We start from the raw sequence: 25,274 nt of genomic DNA on the forward strand, positions 1-25,274 counted from the left end.
TTGCTACCTGCATTGCTACCCAGCTGCTACCTGCATTGCTACCTGCATTGCTACCCAGCTGCTACCTGCATTGCTACCTGCATTCCTGCCCAGATGCTGCCTGCATTCCTGCCCAGCTCCCAAAGTAAACCTCACTTCTTACTGGAACAATACTGGTGTGTTGGACCAGTGGAAAGTAACAGCCAGAGCAAGCAGGAGCTGCTCAGCTGCCCCCCTGGGGGAGCACCAGCATGTGCCCTGCAGCTCATTTCTCATCCCTGAGCAGCAGCTAAAGGAGTTTTGCCAAACTCAGGCAATCCCAATGAAAAGGTTGGGGGTGTGTGGGGGTGTGTGCATGCAGATAAATACAAACCCAGATACAATCACAGAATCCCAGCATGGTTGGGGTTGGAAGGGACCTCTGGAGAGCATCCAGTCCAACCCCCCTGCTAAAGCAGGGCACCCACAGCAGCTTGCCCAGCAGCACGCTGCCCAGGTGGCTTTGGAATCTCTGCAGAGAAGGAGACTCCACAACCTCTCAGGGCAGCCTGCTCCAAGGCTCCAGCACCCTCACAGCAAAGTTTTCCCTCCTGTTCAGGTGGCACCTTCCAGTTTGTACCTGTTACCCCTTGTCCTGACACTGGGCACCACTGAGAAGAGCCCAGAGCCTCCAGCCTTTAGATCCTGATGTGTATTTATAACCCGCTCAGGCTGCTCTTTTCTGCTTGTTGCCAGCCTGTGCAGAGGGAGCAGCCCCCCCACAGCTGGGCAATGCCCCCAGCCCTGCACCAGCCCTGCCAGAACAGGCACGAAGCTGCAGGTGGCTGCACACAGTGCCTGGCATTAAAGATTCATCGTCCTCATGCAGTGACAGGACACAGATGGGGACTGGCTCTCATCAAAGTTTAATCACAGTGCGAGGGTGGGAGCTGAACCTGAGACCAGGGTGGCACAGGGGGGTGGAGTGGCAGGCAGAGGGGATTCAGGTGGCAGGCAGAGGGAGTTCAGGTGCCAGGCAAAGAGGGTTTGCTTGGCAGAGGGGGTTCAGGTGGCAGTCAGAGAGGGTTTGGGGGGCAATCAGAGGGGGTTCAGGTGCCTAGCAGAGGGGGGATTTGGTGGCAGTCAGAGGGTGGGGCTCAGGTAGCTGTAAGAGGGGGCTTGGGTGCCTGGCAGAGGAGGCTCAGGTGGCAATCAGAGGGACATTCAGGTGCTTGGCAAGAGTGGGTTTGGGTGGCAGCCAGAGGGGCATTCAGGTGGCAGTCACAGGGGCTTTGGGTGGCAGTCAGAGGCTCTGAGGGCAGTCCCCACTGTCCCAGCACCACCCAAAGCACAGGGCAGCAGGGCTGGGTGACGGTGGGGCCGAGCAGACCATGGCACAGACCCAGCTTGAGGAGATTGCCAGCAGAATCTCAGACCTGAACAAATGGAGAGACATCTTCAGTTTTCATGGGTAAGGTTTTTATTCTGTTCTCTGCTCCCTTTTTAATTCCAGGTGGGCTTTTAGTATCCTTTTTTAAGTGATGGTTTGTAACAATCCCTGTGTGACCAGGGAGGGGAAAGTCTCCCTGAGCCCAGCAGCACACGTAGCTACTGCAGCTTGCACTCCTTCTTTCTGCTGGGGCTCTTTCCTGGCTGCTCTCCTGCTCCTTTGTGTGTCAGCACCCCCTCCTGCTGTTTGGGTTTCCATTTGTGTTTTGTTTTGCCCTTTTTTCAGCTTGGAAATCAGCAACGGGGCTCACCAGGTAACTGCTCCTCTGCAAGGTAACATTTTGGGTCTGTCTACTGGGTTTTGGGGGCTGGCTCAGCAGGGAATCACACAGGCAGCACAGCACAGAGCTTTACAGAGGTTTATTTCTTTGGGCTCATCCTTTTTCCTTCAGCTGTTTTAAAGGGATGTCTTCCTAGGCTAGATCAGTGGCAGAGCTGTCCAACCATCAGTTAACTTCTCTGCCTGGGAGGGAAGGTTTTCATGGTCAGTTTCAAAACACAGGAGGAAAAACCATCACAAATGAAGATCCCTGAAAGAGAAATAGTTGGGAAACCTGCTGTGCCCTCTGGGTGGGAAGCTCTGAAGTTTATTCTCTGGGACTCAAGCACAACTTTCTGCTCAGTCCTTGTAAGGAGGTATTTGCAGTGACTGAGAAAAGCTGGAAGCCACACACACCCCCGGCACTGCCTGACCTCTCTCCCCTGCCTCCCCCTGCCCCTCTGCCAGCTCATCACTAGGTCACCGTGCCCACCCCGCTGGGAATGCTGGGGGCAGGAGGTAACTGGGCACAGGTGAGGCAGCAGCCAGGGGGTGATGATGTTCCATCTTCTCCTCTCTCTGTGCAGCCAGGCCGGGGTAACACAGGCGATGGAACACCAGCAGCTGGAGAGCCAAGGGGGCTGCAGCCGCCAGACCCATCCTGTGCCATCCCCGTGCCCCTCCTGGTCCCTGTGGATGCAGGTGGCCAGCCCATCTCGCTGGACATGGCAATGGTGAGCAGGCCTGCTGAAGGAAACTCCAGCTGTAACCTCATCTCCTTCAGCTGCAGGGGCTGAGGAGCCCTGCAGGGGGCTGGAGGTGCTGCTGGGCTGAGCCAGGGCTGCAGCCCACTGCCAGCTGTGAGCAGAGGATTGGCATCGTTCATTCATGAGGCTGCTGGAGAAGCTGGCTGCAGCACAGCCTGAAACTGATGTGCTGTAACCCTCCTCAGGTGGCAGGCTAAAGGACAAGGTTGTTCTGTGCTGGACTCTTTCAAGCAGTTCCCTGAGGTTCTGCTTGAACTGAGGGGCATGACTCTCAACAGACGGTTTTAGGTCATGTGAGCACACACTGGATCTATACCCCTAGGCTCTTCCTATGCTACAGATCATGCCTGGTGCTGGGGTGTGAAGGGAGATGAACCTAGCCCATCTCCTTCCTCCTCCTCCTCCTCTGCAGGGGCTGAGAAAGCTTCTCCTTGGGAAGGTGTCCCACGTCTTCAGCTGTGAGTGGACCAAAGCACACTTCAGGTTTCGCCAGCCCTGCTCAGACCTGGCCTATGGCTTGGAGGCAGACAAGGTAAAGGGTTCAGCACCAGCTCCTCAGCTTCCTCAGGAGCAGGCTTGGGGGTTCCCACTCACAGCCCCACTCCAGAGCTGTCCTGAGCAAAGCTGCAGCTGCCCTGGCAGTGATGAGCTGTCCTGATCAAGCATCACGCTGCAGATACAGACTTTAAATGCCACAGTATTAAACACATCCATGGTGGAGACTCAGGAGGGAATATTTGTCAGGGTTGGAAGGGACCTCGAGGATCAGCCAGTTCCAACCCCCCTGCCATGGGCAGGGACAACTCACACTACAGCAGGTTGTTGACAGCCACATCAGGCCCCAGCACATGCCAGGTCACACTCCCTGGCACTCAGGATGTTGTCTTTCTGTTTCCAGGGGGGAACAAGAGCCATCCTGATGGCTGTGCAAGCACACATCATCAGGCACCTGCTCTTTGGCAGAAACACAGCAGAAACTCACCTGGAGAGGTAAGAAGTGGGCTCCTCCCATGGCAGGGACAGAAACTATTTCCTTGCATTGTCTGGGCTAAGGTCAGTGCCAGTCTCCAGGTTAAACCAAGCTCAGGTCTGCAGCTGCTGGTGGGGATCTGCAGCAGGAGAAAAGCTTGGTCTGAGTTCCAGGCAAGGCTTTTTCCAACCAAAACATCTGGGTTCGTACTAGAGGGACTTACTCCTTCACCCTACTCCCTGGCACTGCAGTTGCAGCCCATGGGCAGTGTTGGTTGCCACATCTGCTCACCAGGCTGCTGGCCAACACTGGCCCTGGGGCATCAGGGCTCAGCCTCAGTGCCACACAGCAGCCCCAGCTGGGATGGAAGCCCCCATGGCACACACTGCTCCCAGTGGGTGGGAAGCACATCCACAGCAGCAACAGAACTGAGTCAAAAATGGAAATTCCAAGGATAATTGGCACAGCTTGGCATGAAGCTGAGCAGAGGGCTGGAGCTGTTCTGCTATGAGGACAGACTGAGGGAGTTGGGGTTGTGCAGGCTGGAAAGGAGAAGGCTCCAAGGAAACCTTATTGTGGCGTTCCAGTATCTGAAGGGGGCTCCAAGAAAGCTGGGGAGGGACTTTTGAGGATGTCAGGGAGGGATAAGACTGGGGGGATGGAAAAAAAACCTAGAAATGGGGAGATTCAGATTGGATGTCAGGAAGAAGTTGTTCCCCATGAGGGTGGTGAGAGCCTGGCACAGGTTACCCAGGGAGGTGGTGGAAGCCTCATCCCTGGAGGTGTTTGCAGCCAGGCTGAATGTGGCTGTGAGCAACCTGCTGTGGTGTGAGGTGTCCCTGCCCACAGCAGAGGGGTTGGAACTGGCTGAGCCTTGGGGTCCCTCCCAGCCCTAATAATTCTATGGTTCTCCACACATGCCCTCAGGTATCTGCCCTCCCACCATGGTGGCTGCCCAGTCCCCCGAGCCACCAGACAGCTCAGGCAGGGCAGGACTAGTTCAGCCTCAGGGCTGGAGGAGGTCTCTCAGTAATCCCCAAGGATGGACACTTGGCACAGCCCAGCCCGTGTCCCTGTGCCACAGGTTGCAAGGGGTCGGCCGTGGGGAGCAAGGCGAGGCGCTGGCCGCAGCCCTGACAGAGCTGCTGTGGGCAGCAGGAGGTGGTGGGAGAGCCACGGTCTGCCTGGTCACCACGGCCACCCACTTCGTGCCATGTGGAGACTACAGAGCTGACAGCTTCACTGAAAGGGTGAGTAGGAGAATGCCCCTGCAGAGGATTCTCTCTGGGGCCTCCAATCTTCAAAGGTAAGAAGAAATGCAGATTCTCATCAAGGTGTCCCAGAGCTGGCAATGCACCCCAAAACCGTGAGCACCCAGCCCCCAGCTGCAGCCCCTAACACACTTCTGCCTCCCCACAGAGGCTTTAAGTCAGCCCAGAGGCTGCTGCTCCCTTCCATCCACAGCTGATCTTCTTCTCTCCTGCCAGAAGGACAATGTGAAGCTGTTCCTCTGACTCCTTGGACAGATCTGAGCTCCTTGGTTTAGGAAGGACCAGACTTGGCTCTGCCATTCTTCTTTCATCTGTCTAAATGCAGCAGTGGGCTCTAAAGCTTGGCTTTTAGATAACTTAATCCTTCTTTACAACTTCTCCCCCTCTGCTCCTGCCTGGCAGATCCAGCTGTTTGAGTTCTGGGAGAAAGCAGCAGCTCAGGAGTTCATCTCTGACCACATCAACTGTGTAAGTGTGGGATGGTTGCTTTACCCTGAGTTATTGCCATGCCTGCTCACATTTTATCCCCCACTCAAGCATGGAGCTCAATAGTCTTTCCTGCAGCAGGACTTTCAGGCTGTTAACAGAGTCCATGGATCATTTCTAGCCTTTCCAGAGAAGGGCCACAAGGATGAGCAGAGGGCTGGAGCTGCTCTGCTATGAGGACAGACTGAGGGAGTTGGGGTTGTGCAGTCTGGAGAAGAGAAGGCTCCAAGGAAACCTTAATGTGGCCTTCCAGTATCTGCAGGGGGCTCCAAGAAAGCTGGGGAGGGGCTTTTGAGGGTGTCAGGGAGTGATAGGACTGGGGGGATGGAAAAAAAAAATGCTAGAAATGGGTAGATTCAGCTTGGATGTCAGGAAGAAGTTGTTCCCCATGAGGGTGGTGAGAGCCTGGCACAGGTTGCCCAGGGAGGTGGTGGAAGCCTCATCCCTGGAGGTGTTTGCAGCCAGGCTGGAGGTGGCTGTGAGCAACCTGCTGTAGTGTGAGGTGTCCCTGCCCATGGCAGGAGGGTTGGAACTGGCTGAGCCTTGAGGTCCCTTCCAGCCCTAACAATTCTGTGATTCTCTAACTGACCTTGCTCCCACCAAAATCCCTGATGGCAGCAAGCACAGTCCACAGATGCTGGGGGAACAGGAGCAGCATTTTGTGCACCACTCAAGTAAAACAAATATAAACCACTGCTCCTTGCAAGTTAAGCAAACATCTGGAAAAAGGAATGTACAAATCCAGCTTAGCCAGCAGCTCCCAGTGCCTGCTTTCTTCCTACACCTCATCCTATATCCAAACAAAATTAGTTACAAAAGTCTTCCTGGAGCAACACCTTTACTCCTGTGGGCTCAGCATGCTCACCTAAGGCTGCATTTAAGCAGAGGGATTAGTTAAACATCACCTACCTGTCATCATTCCTCCCCTGGGATGAACTCTTCCTTTATGTTTTTTCCCTCCAGTTCAGAGGCAAAGGAAGCCATGGAGTGATCCTGTTTGTGTACAGCTTGCTCTTCTCCAGGACATTGGAAAGGTAAACTTCATTTAGTGAACGTTTTCCTCTAGTTTAGCCACATCTCCTGATCTCATTCTTTCCTTATTGCATTTCAGTGGCCATAGAATTGTCAGGGTTGGAGAAGGGGCCTCAAGGAGCATCCAGTTCCAACCCCCCTGCCAGGAGCAGGGACACCTCACACTACAGCAGGTTGCTCACAGCCACATCCAGCCTGGCTGCAAAAACCTCCCTGGGCAACCTGTGCCAGTGTCTCACTACCTTCATGGGGAAGAATTTCTTCCTAACAGCCAATCTGAACCTACCCATCTCTATTTATTTTCCATTCCCCCCACTGTATCATTACCTGACACAGAGGGGCAGCAGCTGTCCCAGAGCAGCCCTGCCGGCTGTGGCAGGGCTCTGCTGCCCCCCGAGCAGCCCTGCCGAGAGCAGGCAGGAGGGCAGCAGAGAGCAGGAAACCCTCAATGCATCACAAAGAACAGCATCACAGAATGTTAGGGTCTGGAAGGGACCTCGAAAGCTCATCCAGTCCAACCCCCCCTGCCAGAGCAGCATCACCCAGAGCAGATCACACAGGAACCAGGTGGGTTTGAGTATCTCCAGAAAGGGAGACTGCATAACCCCCCTGGGCAGCACTGCACCAACCCAGGAGTTCCCCACTGCAGCCACAGTCAGACTGGCAGAGGAAAATCACCAAAAGCAGATTTCAACAGAATTCTGCAGGGTGACCTCACTGGAAGTGGGGGATGAGAGGGTCTTCCTAATCCCCATGTGATCAGCTTGGGGTAAAGAGGCTTTGGAAAGGGACAGAGGCTCATTCCCACCACTACTAGACCAAATCCATATCAACAGGATGCTGTGGTAGATGTTTAGCAAAAACCTGGCCCACTACATCTAACAGCTGTGTTCAGGCTACACCTGGGTGTCACTGGGCCCAGGGGAGAGCCTGGCTCCATCCACAGGGCTCGAGTTGGAGCCTCAATGAATAGAATAGAATAGAATAGACCTTCAAGATCATCAAATCCACCCTATCACCCAACACCATCTAATCAACTAAACCATGGCACCAAGTGCCTCATCCAGGCTCCTCTTAAACACCTCCAGCGATGGTGACTCCACCACCTCCCTAGGCAGCACATTCCAAATGCCAATCTCTCTTTCTGGGAAGAACTTCTTCCTAACATCCAGCCTAAACCTCCCCTGGCACAGCTTGAGACTGTGTCCTCTTGTTCTGGTGCTGCTTGCCTGGGAGAAGTTTTAGCAGGGCAGATCTGAGAGGTAAGAGCTGCAGCTCAGCACAAAGCTGTGGTGCCACAGCAAAGGCACAAAGAGGCTCCGTGGGGTTGCTCCCTATTTGCTGCTTCCCAGAGAGCAGCAGGCAGAGATCTCCTGGGCACCAATCAGGCACTGACACAACACTTCATGTTTGGTCACACAGGGTCCAGGAAGATTTAAAGGGCACAGCAACTCCTCTGTTAAAGTTAAGTTTGGGGAGCATCAGCTGCACACAGGTAAGATTAACCTCACTGCTTGAGTTTCCTTCTTGTATTATTCCCACATTGGATTTAGGGGGGGGATAACCAAAACAAACCAACCAAATTTCCTCTTTGCTAATTCAATGAGCAAAAGACCAAGGCCAGAGAAAAACACTTTGCAAGTTTTAAATTGTGACTCTTTATCTTAGAAATTAATAATGATGAGAAAAATCCCAGCAGGGCTGCAAGGCTGCTGTGGGGCCTGGAGCAGCTCTGTGAGGAGCAAAGGCTGAGAGCCCTGGGGCTGAGAGCCTGCAGAAGAGCAGCCCCAGAGGGGAGCTGAGCAATGCTCAGCAAGAGCTAAAGGCTGGGGGGCAAGAGGATCAGGCCAGGCTCTTCTCAGAGGTGCCCAGTGACAAGGGGCAATAGGCACAAACTGGAATCCAGGAGGTTCCACCTGAGCAGGAGAAGAAAGTTGTTTGGTGTGAGGGTGCGGGAGCCTGGAGCAGGCTGCCCAGAGGGGTTGTGGAGTTTCCTTCTCTGCAGAGCTTCCAAACCCTCTCTGGCCATTGTGATCCTGCTTTAGCAGGGGAGTTGGACTGGGTAATCTCCAGCGTTCCTTCCCAACCCCACCATGCTGGGATGCAGGCAGCCTGGTGGCACCTTGCTCATGACAGGCTCAGCTGAGCTGAGGGTGGGGGACAGCCACCACTTTGAGAAGGACTTTTGCCTGCAGCCTCAATGTGTGACCAAGGGCCACAGAATCATAGAATTGTCAAGGTTGGAGCAAGGTTTGAACACTTCCAGGCTTGTAGGCTCCACAGCTTCTCTGGGCAGCCTGTTGCAGTGCCTCAGGACCCAGGAAGAATTTCTTCCTAATGTCTCATTTAGGAGCATGGAGACTACAGCCAGGTTTAGCTATTCCTGCAGGGTTAGTTCCCAGACCAGTGGTGTGACCTTACTTTGTCTTCCATTAGTGAAACTAACAGGAAGGGTATTTACCTTCAGATGTTTTCTGTTGCCAAACTGAAATGAGTTTAAGTTAAATAAGAGGGCACCTGAGGGAAAGTGTTGTGGAACATGACTTTTAGAATCATAGAAAACACAAACCAAGGGCTGCAGACCAACCATGCTGCTGCCAGTGTTGAGGGCTCTGCAGGACAGCAGCCAGCAGGAGAAACAACTCGAGTGCACAGGGGAAGTCACAGAATCACAGACTTGTCAGGGTTAGAAGGGACCTCAAGGCTCAGCCAGTTCCAACCCTCCTGCCATGGGCAGGGACACCTCACACTACAGCAGGTTGCTCACAGCCACATCCAGCCTGGCTGCAAACACCTCCAGGGATGAGGCTTCCACCACCTCCCTGGGCAACCTGTGCCAGGCTCTCACCACCCTCTACACAGGCCATGCTCAGCCTCCTCCTGACAGGCCAGGCAAGCCCATGCAAGCTGGATGGTGGCCAGGAGCCAGGTCCTGGTGGCACAGGCACGGAGGCACCACGGCAGCAGCGGGGACTGGTGGGCTACCTGCGCTGGAGCAGGGCACAGGCAGAGCCACAGGTGAGAGCTGGCACTGCCCCAAAGCCAGGACATCCACACCTGCATACCACAGCTTTGGGGACAAGGACAACATCCATCCCACACTGTCACCCTGCTCTCTCCAGGTGTGCCCTGGGCTGCGGACACCGCAGGTGCCCATCTGGCTCTGCAGCCTCTGCGGCAGGCACGGGGTCCTCTTCAGCACCAACAGCCTGCTCCTGTCCTGCTGGAGAGCAGAGAGGGTCTTCCACCTGCACTTCTACAATGGGCAGCAGGAGCAGATCAAGCCCACCCAGCTGACCATAGGTACACACCTGAGCTCCCCATGGGGTGAGGTGGGGATGGCACAAACCACACGTGGAACCATGCCTGGGGACAGCTTGTGTGGGGGGTCTGCCCACACAGCTCAGTGCTCTGTATTCCATCTGTGCATGCACTGCACAGAGCACCAACCTTCCCTGGAGCATGAGGAGCCTGCTCCAAGCAACAACATCAAGGGGAGATTCAGACTGGAAAGAAGGGAGAAGCATTTCACACTGAGGGTGGTGAGACCCTGGCCAGGCTGCCCAGAGAGGTGGGAGATGTCCCATCCCTAGAAACCTTCCAGGGGCTCTGAGCAACCTGCTCTAGTTGCAGATGTCCCTGTTGAGTGCAGGGGGGTTCAACTTGATGACCCTGCAATATCATTTCCAAATCCAGCCCAGTCTGTGAGTCTATGAAAAGCCACAAACAAGCAGCTGGCCACATCGGAAGGGCCAATACTCTTGAGCTGGTGGCCACTGCTGGCAAGAGCTCCAGGAGTGCTTTCTCTAGAAGCAGTAACCTCTGAGCCCCCACATGAACTCCAGCTTGCTGACACTCCCTGCCCAGCCCACAGCTGGGTCCTGCTGTGGTGGTGCAGGCTCCTCTTTGGGCTGCATGATGATGCAGCACCAGCCACTGCCTTCTCTTTCATTCAACATGCAGTGGGCTGGGACAAGCTGGTACCTTCTGCTCTTGCCTAGTGGGTCAGAGAGTTGAAGGAATCTGGTACCTTCCCATCCTGAATACCAGTACAGTGAGCTGGGACAACTGGGCACTCCCTAACCACACCTGGGAAGTACACCAAACCCCTTCCTGCCTGGGCCACAGCCAGCTCAAAGCACTGAAGGGTGCTGAGATTGCCTGCCAAGTGGAGCAGCCACAAGGAAAGAGCATTGACCAGAGCCAATCCTCCCATGACCCTACAAATACCCACCCAGAGTGAGGCCCCTGGGGCTCTCCATGATCACAGCAGCTGCATCTCAGCACCTCCCCAGAGCTGGGACACCTTGCAGGGCAGACTCTGCCCATCTCCTGGGAGAGCTGATGTCAGTGTTCAGCAAGCACCTGAGGCTAACCCACAGCAGTTGTTCTATCACCCCATGACCCCTCCCCAGCAGAGAAGGAAGATGGGGGAAAGGAGAGGAAACCCACAGGGTGAAATGTAAATGGGTTTAATTAAGCAGTCAAAGTAAAGTTTACAAAGCCATACTCAGCCCAGTGATGTGCAGCAGTCACAAGGAACAGGAAAGCAGCCCTCAGGAGCAGGGTGATCAGCAAACCCTTCCAGGCATGGGGAGGAGGAGGAAAAAAGAGAAGCCTTCCCTTTGTACTGAGAGTGACACTGCTGGGATGGGATACACCTGCAACCAACCTGGGGCAGCTGCTCTGCCTTCTGCCACTCCCAGCTTCAGCTCCTGCCTGACTGGAAGCTGCTGATGGCCTCAGACCCTGGCTGGCTGGGATTCCATCCCAGGGACACCAGGAGGGCCAGCAAAAGGAAAGTCCATTGCCTGCCCAGGCTGCCAGAGGGAAAGGCTGGCTGCTCCTGCACACCACTGGGTACCAACACTGTAACCTGCAGACACCTTGATCCTAGGCTAACCCCTTTACCTGCATGTGTCTGTGTGTGGTTTCCTTAGAGAACTCTGCTGAGTCCTTCTCTAAATCACTGCATTGATTAGAGCCAATTACTGATGATTGATTAAGCATTGCTATAAAGTCATACAGCTTGAGCTTACCATTTACTGTAGCAGCATTAATTAATGTCAAGCTGCTGCCACCTTAACATTACACAGGACCCACAGTGCCATGGTAAATGACCACCACTGACATCCTTCTACCCAAATTCTCCTTGGCATGAACCACTGACCAAAGGATGAGGAGTGGATCCAGCTGCACCTGGACTTCTCCCTGAGCGGTTTAGAGAGCAAAGAGGATCCCTTCTGTGACTCAGTGTGGGGTCTCCCTTACCCCTTTCACTCCCAATCTCTATAGAATCACAGAATCAGCCAGGTTGGAAGAGACCTCCAAGATCATCAAGTCTAAAAGATCACCCCATCCTATCTAATCAACTTAAACCAGGTCAATTTGCTGTTGTATTTCTCCACTCAGTAGCAGACTGACCCCTACCCCCACACATGGTTAATTCATGCTTTCACCAACTCAGATTCAAAATCACTTTTGACAGTGATATTTTTTTAAGTGACCTAAACCACTCTGCCACACCTGGGCGTGGGGATACTCAGCACCAGGCAAAAGCAAGGCCCCCAGGTTCTCCCTCAAGTTTCAGATCCACATCAAAAGAAGCTGAACTGCTCCTTGTAGCCTCCAATGTATCACAGTATCACAGTATTGCTAAGGTTGGAAGAGACCTCAAGGAACATCGAGTCCAACCTGTCACCACAGACCTCATGACTAGACCATGGCACCAAGTGCCATGTCCAATCTCCTCTTGAATGCCTCCAGGGATGGTGACTCCACCACCTCCCCGGGCAGCACATTCCAATGATCAATGACTCTCTCAGTGAAGAACTTCCTCCTCACCTTGAGCCTAAACTTCCCCTGGCACAGCTGTGCTGAGAACCAGGCAGTGTGCTGAGCATACGAGCTCCTTGTTTCTCCATGCCACTGGGCACCATTTACCTTCACCTGCTGGATGTAGTCTGGAGAAGAGAAGGCTCCAAGGAGACCTTATTGTGGCCTTCCATTATCTGAAGGGGGCTCCAAGAAAGCTGGGGAGAGACTTTTGAGGGTGTCAGGGAGTGCTAGAACTGGGGGGATGGAGCAAAACTAGAAATGGCTAGATTGAGATTGGATGTGAGGAAGAAGTTGTTCCCCATAAGGGTGGTGAGACACTGGCACAGGTTGCCCAGGGAGGTGGGGGAAGCCTCCTCCCTGGAGGATTCTAAGGCCAGGCTGGATGTGGCTGTGAGCAACCTGCTGTAGTGTGAGGTGTCCCTGCCCATGGTAGGGGGGTTGGAACTAGATGATCCTTGAGGTCCCTTCCAACCCTGACAATTCAATGATTCTATGCCCAGCCCCTTCTTCTTGCTGTCCTTTCGCTGTGGTGTTTGAAGTGAGAACTTTGAGGCTCCCCCAGTGAGAGCTTGGTGTGCAGGACCATGTGGCAGAGGCAGAGGAGGAGAAGAGGATGTGCTCAGGAAACCCCACGCAAATGCGTCACAAGGAGCCCACAGCTGCTCTTGCAGCACCCAAATCTCCCCAGGCAGGGGCTGCACGGCACTGGAGACAGCCCCACCAGCCCAGGGGACTGACTCAACCCTCCCTGAGCTCCCTCCTGGGGCAGGATGGGCAGCACACCTGCACCAACCTAGCCACTTCTGCTTTTAGCCCTCTCTAAAAGCTTTGTGAGGTGGAAGCTGGGCTTTTCAGACTCTTTTCTTTATAACTGCTTTTCCTTTGCAGACACTCATTCACACCACTGGGAAGAGGATCAAAGGGAAGACACAAGTAGCCCAGGGAAGAGGCGTCCACCCGTGGAGATGGCCATCAGGACCAAGTGGGCAGGTGCCACTGTCAGCTGGAATGGCACAGAGCCCTTCTTCTGAGGGGCCCAACAAGTATGACCCTTTCTTCTAAAGCATCAGACAGGACAGACTCCTTCTGAGGGGCCCAACAAGTCTGACCCCTTCTTCTGAAGCATCACACAGGACAGACTCCTTCTGAGGGGCCCAACAAGTCTGACCCCTTCTTCTGAAGCATCAGACAGGACAGACTCCTTCTGAGGGGCCCAACAAGACTGACCCCTTCTTCTGAAGCATCAGACAGGACAGACTCCTTCCTCTGAGGGGTTCCAGCAACTCCCACTCACTGCCAACTCCACCAACACTGTGATCTGGAGGAGAAAAAAAAATCATCAACACCACAGCCCTTGGGGCCTTGAGCAGATGCCCTGTCAGGAGGGCATCACAGCAAGTGTACCAGGGCAAAAGCATCTCTAGTGACACTGGCTCGCTGCAGGTGTTTTCCAGGTGGTGAATGCAGGTTCTTCTTCCTCCCACAACAGCCAGGGGAGAGGGTGGCAGTTTGCTTCCCTCCCATGCCAGGCAGAGGTATTAAAGAACTCAAGGTGTCTCTTTAAGACATCTTGGTGGAAGTGAAATCAATACCAAAGTGTCTCTTAAGAGTGGGGTGGAAGTGAAAACAATACTGTGTGCATCTAACATTTAATTCAGTCTCTGCAACCAGTTCAGTTGCTTGCAACAAGGAAGGCTTCCTCCTCCTGCAGCTGAGTCTCTCTCCTGCTTCAGCAGCAGCTCAAGCATGGACCTGGCCAGGTTGGAGCTGTCCTGCCTCCCACACACCAGCAGGGAATCACAGCTGGTACAGGAGGGCAAAACAAAGTCCTCCAAGCTGCTCCTTGCTGTGAATTCAGTGATTTCCCTGACTCTGAGGTGGCCAAGTCCTGACACCCTGCAGCAGCTGGGCAAGCATGGGCAGGGCACATCACTCCTCCCTCACATCAACCGCTTTCCACTTCCCTTTTTATAGGCATCACCCAAAAAAAGACCTATTAGTCATACCCAAATGTGTGTTGCCAGTGACAACTGCACTGAGAACAATAAACCTTTCTGCAAGGGATCCAGCAGTTTGGTTGAAATTATTTGAATTAAAAAGAAGCAGCAGCAGCAAAGAGAAGTGGTCATGACCAGCCTTTGATTGAGCATGGATGGGGTGAGGAGCTCACTGCTTGGCAAGCTGAGGTGGGGTCTACACTTGGCATTGTCCTCTCCTTCCTCACATTCTGCTCAATTAAGAGCTCATTTGAGCATGTTGGGGCTGTTCAGTCTGGAGAAGAGAAGGCTCCCAGGAGACCTAACTGTGGCCTTCCAGTATCTGAAAGGGGCTACAAGAAAGCTGGGGAGGGAATTTTGAGGGTGTCAGGGAGGGATAGACTGGGGGGGATGAAGCAAAACTAGAATTGGGGAGACTGAGATTGGATGTTAGGAAGAAGTTGTTCCCCATGAGGGTGGTGAGAGCCTGGCACAGGTTGCCCAGGGTGGTGGTGGAAGCCTCATCCCTGGAGGATTTTAGGCCAGGCTGGATGTGGCTGTGAGCAACCTGCTTTAGTGCGAGGTGTCCCTGGCCATGGCAGGGGGGTTGGAACTGGATGATCCTTGGGGTCACTTCCAACCCTAACAATTCTATGATTCTATGTCATTCTGCTGCAGAGTGGCTGGTGATCCAGGCAGCAGGAGCTTGCCAGGCAGCAGGAGCTTGCCAGGCAGCAGGGGTTTCAGGTGAGGTTAGGGAGCACCCAGTTGTCCCAGCTCGCTATACCCTCCCCAGGACAAGGAAGTACCAGATGTCCAAACTCATTACATTTATAGCCAAAACAAGAAGATGATGTTGGCTGGTCCTGACGTCACAACACGGCCCAGGAGACCTGCACCGCCACCACGGTGCTGCAGCTGAGAACAGAAGGGTGGAGAGGAGCCCAGGCTAAGGCAGGGGCCTTGCATGCAGACGGGGTGAGACAGCACTTATTTAAGTGGGGAATACCAGCCTCTGCTTATGCAAATACTGAATTAATAATGAACGAGTGAAGCTGTGCGGTAAATGCTAAGGAGGCTCAGCCGCACAGCACAGCGTGGCACAGCGCAGGGCACTGTGTGCTGTGGAGCAGCTAAATGGATCATTATGGAGATAAAAGGGTGCAAAGAGCAGGCCAGAGCTGCTTGCCAGCAAGCCGTGGGGATGATCAGTATGCCCATCCCTGCTTACACCCATCACTCTGCGCAGGGTCCCCAGGGTTGTAGGGTCTGCACCAGGCTGTTGCCCTGCCATGACCCCACTGCTGAATACGGCCACCAGCACAGGCAAGGGGGCATGGTGTCAGGAGCGGAGATCGCCATCCCCTCAGCCACACCATGGCCCCCAGACACTCTGTCCCCCACCCCAGCCTCTGCTTCCCACCCACTATTGCTCTCCATCCCGTTCACAGAATAGGTGCATCAAAGACCCAGCCGACTGCGAGCCAGGAGGAGGAGGAAGGGGAAGCACGCCGCAGCAGACTGCAGGAGCACAGCCCCCGCCTCCCTCGGCTCCCAGCCTCTGCCCCCACGTCTTCATCTCTTTTTATAACCTCCTTGCAGTACAGGGCTAAATTTAAGCTGCTAATTTCCCTCACAGAGAACAAAGCCCTTGCTCAGTTCTGTGAGCACCATCACGCTCAGGGACGCTTTAAAAATAAGAAGCAGCGACGACACAACCTGGCTATTTGTCAGACTTGTCTGAACCCCTCCTCAGTTCTGGCACCTCAGACAGCTCTGTCCTTGCGGCAGGGACAACAGCTACAGATTTGCACTTCCAGTCCGGGAATGTCGTCGCAGAAGCCAAATAAACCTTACCAAACCCCACACACATCCCACGGGTGCCACCCCCTGAAACAGAGGAACCCCTGGGGGCGTCAGGGGGCTGCCTGGCAGGGCACACGGGCAACGAAGACAGACGCACACAAGTGAAGCTCATGCGGTGCCCTGCCGCTCCTGCTCGAGTCATCCCGAGAAGGATACAGGCAGCAGAGCTCCGGCAGCTCCCGGGAACGCCGCCGGGCTTCACCCCCACGGGAGTCAGCAGGCAGGGAGAGATCATCAGCTGCAAGAAAATCCTTGCACGGTACCTCTGCAAATAAACTCTCACAAAACTTTCCTGGCAGAGAGGGTGGGTGCCAGCTCTTGTCCGTGGGGGTGTGCCAACACCTCCAAGTCGCAGCTGGGTGCTGCTGCTCCGCTCCCAGCCCTCCCCTTCCCGGCCCCGCGGCTACAGAAGGAGATTGAAATGTCCTTCACTGCGAGGTCCCTGCCCTGCAGGCACCTGGCCACGGATGGGCTCTGAGGCTCTGGAGGAGACAAGCAGAGCTCACTTCTCCTTCACCACAGTTTCACAAATGTGACTGCAAACAATAATTCCTCCGGCACAGCCCTGGTGACCCGCGGAGGTGCTGGCAGCCAGGCCGTGGCTGTCTCCACAGCTCAGTGTCTCTGTCAGCAGAGGATCAATACCTGGGCAGCCAGCAGCAGTCTCACTGCTTCCTGGCACCTACTCAAGGCAGCTCACAGTCTGCCTTGTGCCTTCCCATCTGTTCCAGGCAGAAAAATGAGCTCTGTTCAGCGTGTCTTCAGACCAGACACTAACCTTTTAAAAAAGATTGTTGGGTTGGGTTTTTTTGGGTACATTATTTATTGGAGTCTTCGAGGCTGCTAAAACCAAGTGGGACAGCCACATCCTGACACTGAAAAATCAAAAATGTTATACCTATGTAGCTTAAATAACATCTTTGTAAATTACCCTGTGTTACTGAAAGCACAGGGAAGGGGAAAAAAAACAACCACATTTTATTTGTATAAACTTCCACATCATTCCAGCCTGTTGGTGAGGTTGGAAAAAGACATTTGAGGTCATCAAGTCCAACTCTTAACCCAGCACTGCCAGGTCACCGCCAAACCATGGCCTTCAGCACCACATCTCCGGGGCTTTCAAACCCCTCTAAGGATGGGGACTCCACCACTGCCCTGGGCAGCCTGGGCCAGGGCTGGACAAACCTTTTGGGGAAGGAATTGTTCCTCATGTTCAACTGAAACCTCCTCTGGAGGTCTTAATGCCTTTTCCTCTCGTCCTGTCGCTTGCTCCTTAGGAGGATGCGGGTGGGAAACAAGGGGATGGAGAAGACAGAGGACGCCCCCCGCACTTTCCCATGCCCCATCAGCACTCTTGTTCCGCCAGCGGGGTTTGGGTACGAACGACACCTGCTTAACTAATTACCGCCGGCCATGCCGCGTGTGCGGCGAGGGGACGCGGACCGCCCGGACCATGTGTGGATCTAGCAGCCGCAGACAGCCCGGACCGTGCGTGGATCCAAGCAGCCGCGGACAGCCCGGACCGTGCGTGGATCCAAGCAGCCGCGGACAGCCCGGACCGTGCGTGGATCCAAGCAGCCGCGGACAGCCCGGACCGTGCGTGGATCCAAGCAGCCGCGGACAGCCCGGACCGCGCGTGGATCCAAGCAGCCGCGGACAGCCCGGACCGTGCGTGGATCCAAGCAGCCGCGGACAGCCCGGACCGCGCGTGGATCCAAGCAGCCGCGGACAGCCCGGACCGTGCGTGGGTCTAGCAGCCGCGGACCGTGCGTGGATCCAGCGGCAGCGCACCGCCAGCGCTACGCCGCTGCCAACCGGCTCCACCAGCCCCGCCGCTCCCCCCGGAGCCCCCCCGCGCGGGGCACGCCGGGAGCGGGGCGGAGGCCGCGCGCAGCCGCCGCTCCGCCGGCGCCACCCCCGCCCGTCCCTCCGCGGGCCCGATGCTGGTGTCGGAGGCGCGGCGCGATGAGCCGCCCGTCCTCCGCCGGCCCCGGCTCTAGCAAGCCCTGCGGCAAGCAGCAGCAGCAACACGCTCCGACCCCCGCCGTGCCCGCCGCCGTTCTACCGGGGCCCGGCGGGGCCTCCCCGCCGCCGCCGCCCCCTCCTCCGCCGCCGCCTCCGCCGCCGCCGCAGCAGCAGCAGCAGCACCACGAGCTGACCTCTCTGTTCGAGTGCCCGGTCTGCTTCGACTATGTCCTGCCACCCATCCTGCAGTGCCAGGCCGGGCACCTGGTCTGCAACCAATGCCGGCAGAAGCTGAGCCTCTGCCCCACCTGCCGGGGCTCCCTCACCCCCAGCATCAGGAACCTGGCCATGGAGAAGGTGGCCTCGGCTGTCCTCTTCCCCTGCAAGGTAAGGGGCACCCCCTGCCCTCTGCTTCCGTTGCCGTTATCTGTAGATGTCTCAGCGCTGGGACTCCCTCAGCGCCAGGAGCTTGCAAGGTAATGAAGGAGGCTTGGCAGGGGGATTGGCGATTGGGGGGTAGGACCATCCAGGCTTCCCTCCATCACCATCCCCTTGCCCTCTGTCTTAATTGCTTGCATGCTATTGACTGTGGCTGTGGGCTTGCTTTTTCCGGGGGTTGAAACCCGATTCTTATTTGCTTTCCGATGAGCACTGATGCTCTGTCTTGGAACCTAGGATGGATACCTTGCACCAAGAGAGCTCTCCACAAACCTTCACCACAGCCATCCCTGTCTGGAAGTGTTCCCAAGCCTCCAGGCAGGTCTGGCCCTTGGGAAGAAAAGTCAATTCAGTGTGCTCTGCTCTTGCACTGTAGTTTGTGGGAAAGTCTGTCTGCACCTCACAGCCCACACTTTGCACTTCAGGAGTGGAAGGCAGAGCGAGGCTGCACATCAGCTAACAAGACTGAAGCAATGCCAAGGCTAATAATTGTCATTCCAGGTGGCCAGAAGTAGGCAAAACCTCTGTTCTTAGACCACTGCTGCTACGAGAATCAGTTTGAGGGGAAGCATGACAGGTTTCCCATGAAGGCAAACAGCAGTTGCCCATTGCTGTTCTTATTCTTGTATACAGATTTATTGCTGTGTGTTGCCCAGCGCTGCCTCTCCAGCCTCTTCAGAGCCTCTTCCTTTAAACAAACACCAAAAAAAAACCATTAATGCTTTTAAGCAAATACACTAAACCTGGCTAAGGTCACACTGCCTATTTCCAAGATGCAGTAGACTAACAGAGCAGTGATTTTTGTTGGTTTTCCCCTCTGGTAAAAGTGCCTTTCACTTGGTTTTTAATTGAGCAGACATCCCTTACACAGGGGATCTGCTCACATCACTCAGCCTGCACACGTGCAGAGCTTGCACAGGCTCCAAGTCCTCCCTGGATCCCTGAGCGCTGCTGACACAGGAGCAGGCAGGCCTCCTGTTTTCCAGCAGTTACTTGTGTCTCCTGCTGCTCCATCCCAGAGGGAAAGCAGGAGGGGTTTGGCAGGCTGCTCCCAGCTCTGCCAGTCATCTCCCATGTGGTTTCAGACAAGTTGCCTTGCTGCTGTCCCTGCCTGCCTTCCTTGACAGGGCTGGCAATGTTGGCCTGCCTCTGCTGAGCACTTTCCAGCTGCTCTGATGGTTCCCAACTGCTTGAGGACACTCGAGAAGCCATCCTGTCACAAGTGAAGCTCAGGGCAGCATGCATGGCCTGACATACATGGTGAGAATAGGGTGTGCTAAGTCATGTGTGGTGATGAGCTCAGAGCTGGCTGGTTCCTCTTGGGGTGAGAATGCAGTGCTAAATAAATGGCTGTGGAAACAAGTACACAATGCTTCCCAGCCTGGAATGCTGGAAGTGAGGAGAGGGCAATGGGAAGGCAGAAACCAGCCCTGCCAGCCCAGGCAGCAGTGGCGCTCACTCCAGTGCTGTTGACATCAGGCACAGCCCCAGCTCCATGTCTCAGGGGCATAGTCAGGGTGTAAAAGGAGCACAGACCACAAAGGTGTCATGTAACCTGCACACAGCCCTTCTGAGGGCTCTCTTAAAGATCAACAGCATGGGCCAAGTGGCGTGAAGGCAGCAAGTCAGCTTTTCTGTTCATGGCCCAATGTTGTAGGTCTCCTCACCAAAGAGCCCACAGGGGTGGGTCTGGGAGCACGCCCACATCAGACACTTCTTACCACTGGTCATTTTCACATCCATGGCTGGGTTCATCCCGTCAGCTGCTTGCATATTCTCCCTCTTGGTTAATGAGGTCAGCCTGGGAGCCGCTTCTCCACACCCTGCATGACAGAAGCATTAAGGAGGTTGTGGCCGTGGGAAATGCCAACAAGGCTGGCAGCACACCTACCTGGCTGGCAGGGCAGACCACCTGGGGCAGGAGGACACCTCCTTCTGCTACAATGAAGCTGTTAGCTGAGCTCTAAGGACAAGGGCAGGCACCCTAAGTGAAGGGTCATGTTAATGCCATGCTTTAAACACAAGCTCCTCGAGGCAGCAGCACAAGGTAGAGTTTCTGTCCCAGTATTCCTAGTGCCCAGCACAGCGATTTGCATCTTGGGCATTTAACCCTTAGAGCTGAAACTTCCTGCACGCATTGGCCCAGAGATAATCACTTTTACCTTGGTTGTGTCTGTCCTGAAGGAGCAGCATGGTCAGTGTGGGTGGCTGAACCATCTGCAGAAGTGTCCCCACTTTAAAGCAGATTAATCAACCCTCCAAGCTGCCCACTGCCCTTAGAAGTTAGGTGGTGCTTAGCTGTGTACTAGCTTTGCACTCAGGGACAAATCATCTGCTCTCCTTCCACTCCCCACAACGGCAGGGTTGAAACTGTTCCAGTGTTCAAAGGCAAAAAAAAAAAGAAGGGGGAAAAAAAAAAGCTGTGGGCAATCTGCATTTGAATTTACTGAGAGTGCTTAGGCTCTGTGATGGTAATAAGGTACATCTATTAAAAATGCTCCACTCCAGTAGCTGTTTGCTGGAACTGGAAACCTTTGTTCTTTTTAAAGAAGAAGGAAACCCCAAAGCAGGACCCACTGCAGCTGAGCTGGGCTGCTCAGATCTAACTGCAGCAGCAAACCCAGCTACAGCTCAGCCTCTCCTGTTATCTGAGTGCTTGCTTTAGGAGAACACAGCCACAGCAGACAAGAACAACTCTTTTTTTAAAGTGGAAACAGAAATAAGAAAATCACAGAATCACCAAGGTTGGAAGAGTACTCAAAGATCACCAAGTCCAACCTGTCACCACAGACCTCATGACTAAATCATGGCACCAAGTGCCATGTCCAGTCCCCTCTTGAACACCTCCAGGGATGGTGACTCCACCACCTCCCTGGGCAGCACATTCCAATGCCCTAACAACTCTCTCAGTGAAGAACTTTCTCCTCACCTCGAGCCTAAACTTCCCCTGGTGCAGCTTGAGACTGTATCCTCTTATTCTGATGCTGGTTGCCTGTGAGAAGAAACCAACCCCCTCCTGACTACAACCTCCCTTCAGGTAGTTGTAGACAGCAATAAGTAAAGCTCAGCTCTGAATCCAGGGTTAAGTAGAATCATAGGATCACAGGATGTTAGGGGTTGGAAGGGGCCCTCAGTGGTCATCAAGTCATAGAATCACAGAATTGTCAGGGTTGGAAGGGACCTCAAGGATCATCCAGTTCCAACCCCCCTGCCATGGGCAGGGACACCTCACACTACAGCAGGTTGCTCACAGCCACATCCAGCCTGGCCTTCAAAACCTCCAGGGATGAGGCTTCCACCACCTCCCTGGGCAACCTGTGCCAGTCTCTCGCCACCCTCATGGGCAAAAACTTCTTCCTAAGTCCAACCCCCTGCCAGAGCAGGACCATCAAATCCAGCACAGGTCACACAGGAACTCATCCAGATGGCTTTTGAAAGTCTCCAGAGAAGGAGACTCCACAGCCAGTGCTCTGTGACCCTCACAGTGATGAAGTTCCTCCTCGTGTTGAGGTGGAACCTCCTGTGCTGTAGTTTATATCCATTGCCCCTTGTCCTATCCCAGGGTGCAGCTGAGCAGAGCCTGTCTCCTGCCTCCTGACACCCAGATATTTATACACATTTATTAAGTCCCCTCTCAGTCCTCTCCTCTCCAGACTAAACAGCCCCAGGGCTCTCAGGAAGAAGTATCTAGTGTAGAGCTTGCCATGAGGAGCAGCGCTGTGGCCGATGGCCAGCGTGCCCAGGCGACAGGTGGGAGCAGCAGTGCCTGGGGCCGGTGCCTCTGCTGACAGCTTCTGTTTGGTCTCTTCCCAGTACGCCACCACAGGCTGCTCCCTGACACTCCACCACACAGAAAAGCCAGAGCACGAAGACATCTGCGAGTACCGGCCCTACTCCTGCCCCTGCCCGGGGGCCTCCTGCAAGTGGCAGGGCTCCCTGGAAGCCGTCATGTCCCACCTCATGCACGCCCACAAAAGCATCACCACCCTGCAGGGAGAGGACATCGTCTTCCTGGCCACGGACATTAACCTGCCGGGGGCGGTGGACTGGGTGATGATGCAGTCGTGCTTCGGCCACCACTTCATGCTGGTGCTGGAGAAGCAGGAGAAGTACGAGGGCCACCAGCAGTTCTTCGCCATCGTGCTGCTCATCGGCACCCGCAAGCAGGCCGAGAACTTTTTCTACAGACTGGAGCTGAACGGCAACCGCCGGCGGCTGACCTGGGAGGCCACCCCGCGCTCCATCCACGACGGGGTGTCGGCCGCCATCCGCAACAGCGACTGCCTGGTGTTCGACACGGCCATCGCTCACCTCTTCGCCGACAACGGCAACCTGGGCATCAACGTCACCATCTCCACCTGCTGCCCGTGACCTGCCCCCGCCCCCTGCTTGACCTTCGCCCAGGGTTTCCTTTCCCTTCCGCTGTCCTTCCGCGGCCGATCCTCGGCCGCCTCGTCGCCCCTGCTAAGGTTCCTAACTCACCAACAGTTTTGGTTTTGTACCTGTGGAGAGGAGAGGAAGGCGAGCATCCTGTAAGTCATGCAAGGGGGGGGGGAAAAGGTCCTTTTACAAACTCTTGGGTGCCTTAGGAAGATTACACACACACACACAGTCACCTTTGTTTTGTTTCTTAATTTAAGTATCTTTCATGTAAAGAGTGTCTTCCACCAGACATGTGGCTTAAGAGACCTGAAGGACTGCATTCCTGTTGGGAGCGCACCTGAAAGGCCTTTCAAGCAGGAGCTTTCTCCTCTTGGACTCGCTCTCACCGGTGAGCTTTAGGAACAGTTCTCAGTAGGTGGGAAGTGAAAGAAACCCGAGCAGCTTCTCACGGGGGAGGCCATGAGTCAGAGGGGAAGAGCAGGTACCTCGGTGTCCACACTCCGTTTCCTGTTACCTTACCCAGAAGGGATGGGCACCGGGTCCAAGAAAGCAGGGGAGGAGGGGCTGGGGTAGAGCAGGGAGGTTTTACAGGCTGTGGGAAGTGCCAGCTCCTGTGCCTTTCAGGGGGATTAGTGAGCCCAGTACACTCACAGCCGCTCAGCCAGGTACAGGTGAAAGAGGAGACCGCCTCAAAGGCACCTTCAACAGCCAGAGCCAACAACACAGACGTATACTCGAGCTGTCCACATGCAGCTTCCCTCAGAGACATACTTGATTATTGTAAAAAGATGAATAATATAGCAAGAGCTTTATGGCCAGTGTCACATCGTTTGCTATTTAAGTTCTGTTGCCATATTTACTTTTATTTTGTAATAAATATTTTGCAAAAACTACCCTGCAGAGCCTGCTGTGCTTAGATGCTTGTGGCGTGGCAGGAGCTGTGGCTTCCTGCTGCTTACTCTGCCAGCTGGATCTGCTGGGCTTGCCCGGCACAGGCTGGCACACCCAGGCAGGGGTGCTCCCCCCCTGCCACCCCTCAGCTGCAGAGGAGGAGGACAGGATGGGGATTTGAGTCCCAGGGGCAACAGTGACGGCCTGACTCATGCACACTGAAACCGTGCGCTGTCACTGGAGCTGAGTCTGCCTGGAGCTCCCCCTCTGTGACCAGAACCTTCTGTCTGAATCACTCAAGAATAATATTGGCTCCACATATGGTTTTGTTGAGTGTTCAGATGTTTGCTGTTTGGAAGAGACAATGAGCTGTGAGGTGATACAGGGCCGCTGAGCTGTTCAGCAGTAGGAAGCCTCTCTGGAGTGGCAGACTGCATATAAGAGTGACAGGTGAAGCTCGGTGTGGATAAACATGATGGGGAGGAAAAGCAGCCCTAACTGCACCCCCCCAGGGAAGGGCTTTTAGGAGTCACCACACAGAGCCCCTGGCAAACATCACCCAGCCTTCAGAGAAGCCCAGGAGAGAATGACAAGGACCCCAGCAGCAAAGGGAAGCTTGTGGCAGCCTGGAGAATTTGGAAGCAGCCACTAATGCCTCGTATCCATTTCCCATAGAGATCCTACATGTGATCTCCTTTACCCTGCAATGGCAGAGCTCAGCAGCAGTTACTAATTTACACCTGCTTAGGCAGGATCAAAGTCCTGGCTCTGCCAGCCCCTCACACCTCTGCTTTCAGCAGAGCTTGTTAAGCATTCCTAAGGATTTGATTCCTTTCCTTGTATTTCAGCAGCATTTCTAGTTGAAGATCATTTTCCTTATCAGCAGCTGGGACCTAACAGCTTTTTTGTGTGTGTAAAACAAACCTCTGAGGTGTGTCTTTGATTATAGCAGGATTAATGAAATTAATTACTCCAGTGCTGCCTATAACCTGCATTAGAGAAGTGAACACCAAACATGATCTCATTAGGTATTTCCACACCTTTCAGTTCTGAAGGAATGGCAAACTTTTGTTATATCTCACAGCAAAAAGAAACCCCAACAGAACCAAACCCCACTCAGCACTCTTCTGACTGAAACTGAATTTAGGGTAAGGAATACCTTAGCTGGTACTGCCAGAAAGTGAGGCGTTTCCTCTTCAGATAGAACAAGCAGGTGACATTCATTCTAGCACTCCATCTCAGTGTTCCAGCAGCTGGTCCAGCCTCCCAAAGGATGATGTCCAAGGGCCAGAGGCAGGAGAGACTCACAGAGCACCAGCACCTTGCCAAAGGAAACAGCAGCACCCCAGTAAATGCCTGAAAGTGCCTCAAAGCCTTCAGAAAAAGCTTACTGAGGCCAGCCTGGTTTGCTTAACGCAACCCCTGCTCACCGGCAAAGCAAGCTGACGACTTCCACTTTAAAGCACAAATTAAAACGCACAAACTCCGGGGGAACTGATGACTTCACAACAAGAGCCCTGCAGAACCCGTCCCTGCTCTGCCTCCAGCAGGCTCTGCCTCCAGCAACCTCCGCTGCACCGGGCGGACGGCAGGGGTGGGGGAGCAGCCGCCACCGGTAGCTCGGAAACCAGCTCTACAAGACCCCCCACCGGCCCACGGAGCGAA

The 25,274-nt window shown here is 54.5% G+C and overlaps 2 protein-coding genes and 1 long non-coding RNA gene across 3 annotated transcripts; 2 read left to right on the plus strand and 1 right to left on the minus strand.

Annotated features, from left to right (window-relative positions):
- The first annotated feature begins 1,349 nt into the window (after positions 1–1,349).
- On the plus strand, positions 1,350–14,118 carry MINDY4B (MINDY family member 4B). The gene is made up of 11 exons (XM_068145679.1): positions 1,350–1,429; positions 1,694–1,721; positions 2,314–2,460; positions 2,906–3,025; positions 3,392–3,483; positions 4,548–4,713; positions 5,137–5,202; positions 6,184–6,254; positions 7,675–7,747; positions 9,375–9,555; positions 12,979–14,118. Exons 1-11 carry the CDS (start codon positions 1,350–1,352, stop codon positions 13,119–13,121), a joined length of 1,167 nt encoding a protein of 388 aa, XP_068001780.1. The 3' UTR covers positions 13,122–14,118.
- A 3,753-nt stretch (positions 14,119–17,871) lies between these two features.
- Positions 17,872–23,611, plus strand: SIAH2 (siah E3 ubiquitin protein ligase 2). The gene is made up of 2 exons (XM_068144914.1): positions 17,872–18,284; positions 22,149–23,611. The coding sequence occupies exons 1-2, from the start codon at positions 17,898–17,900 to the stop codon at positions 22,704–22,706; spliced, it is 945 nt and encodes a 314-aa protein (XP_068001015.1). The 5' UTR covers positions 17,872–17,897; the 3' UTR covers positions 22,707–23,611.
- Positions 18,762–25,272, minus strand: LOC137444349 (uncharacterized). Its single transcript, XR_010988125.1, has 4 exons — positions 25,040–25,272; positions 24,769–24,930; positions 20,057–20,158; positions 18,762–19,023 (listed from the first exon to the last, which is right to left on the minus strand). It is a non-coding gene; the product is annotated as an uncharacterized lncRNA (long non-coding RNA).
- Between the last annotated feature and the right edge of the window lie 2 nt (positions 25,273–25,274).

Source organism: Melanerpes formicivorus, unplaced genomic scaffold (genome assembly GCF_026170545.1).
Source record: "Melanerpes formicivorus ecotype bairdi unplaced genomic scaffold, bMelFor1.0.p_v2 SCAF_12, whole genome shotgun sequence".
NCBI lineage: Eukaryota > Metazoa > Chordata > Aves > Piciformes > Picidae > Melanerpes > Melanerpes formicivorus.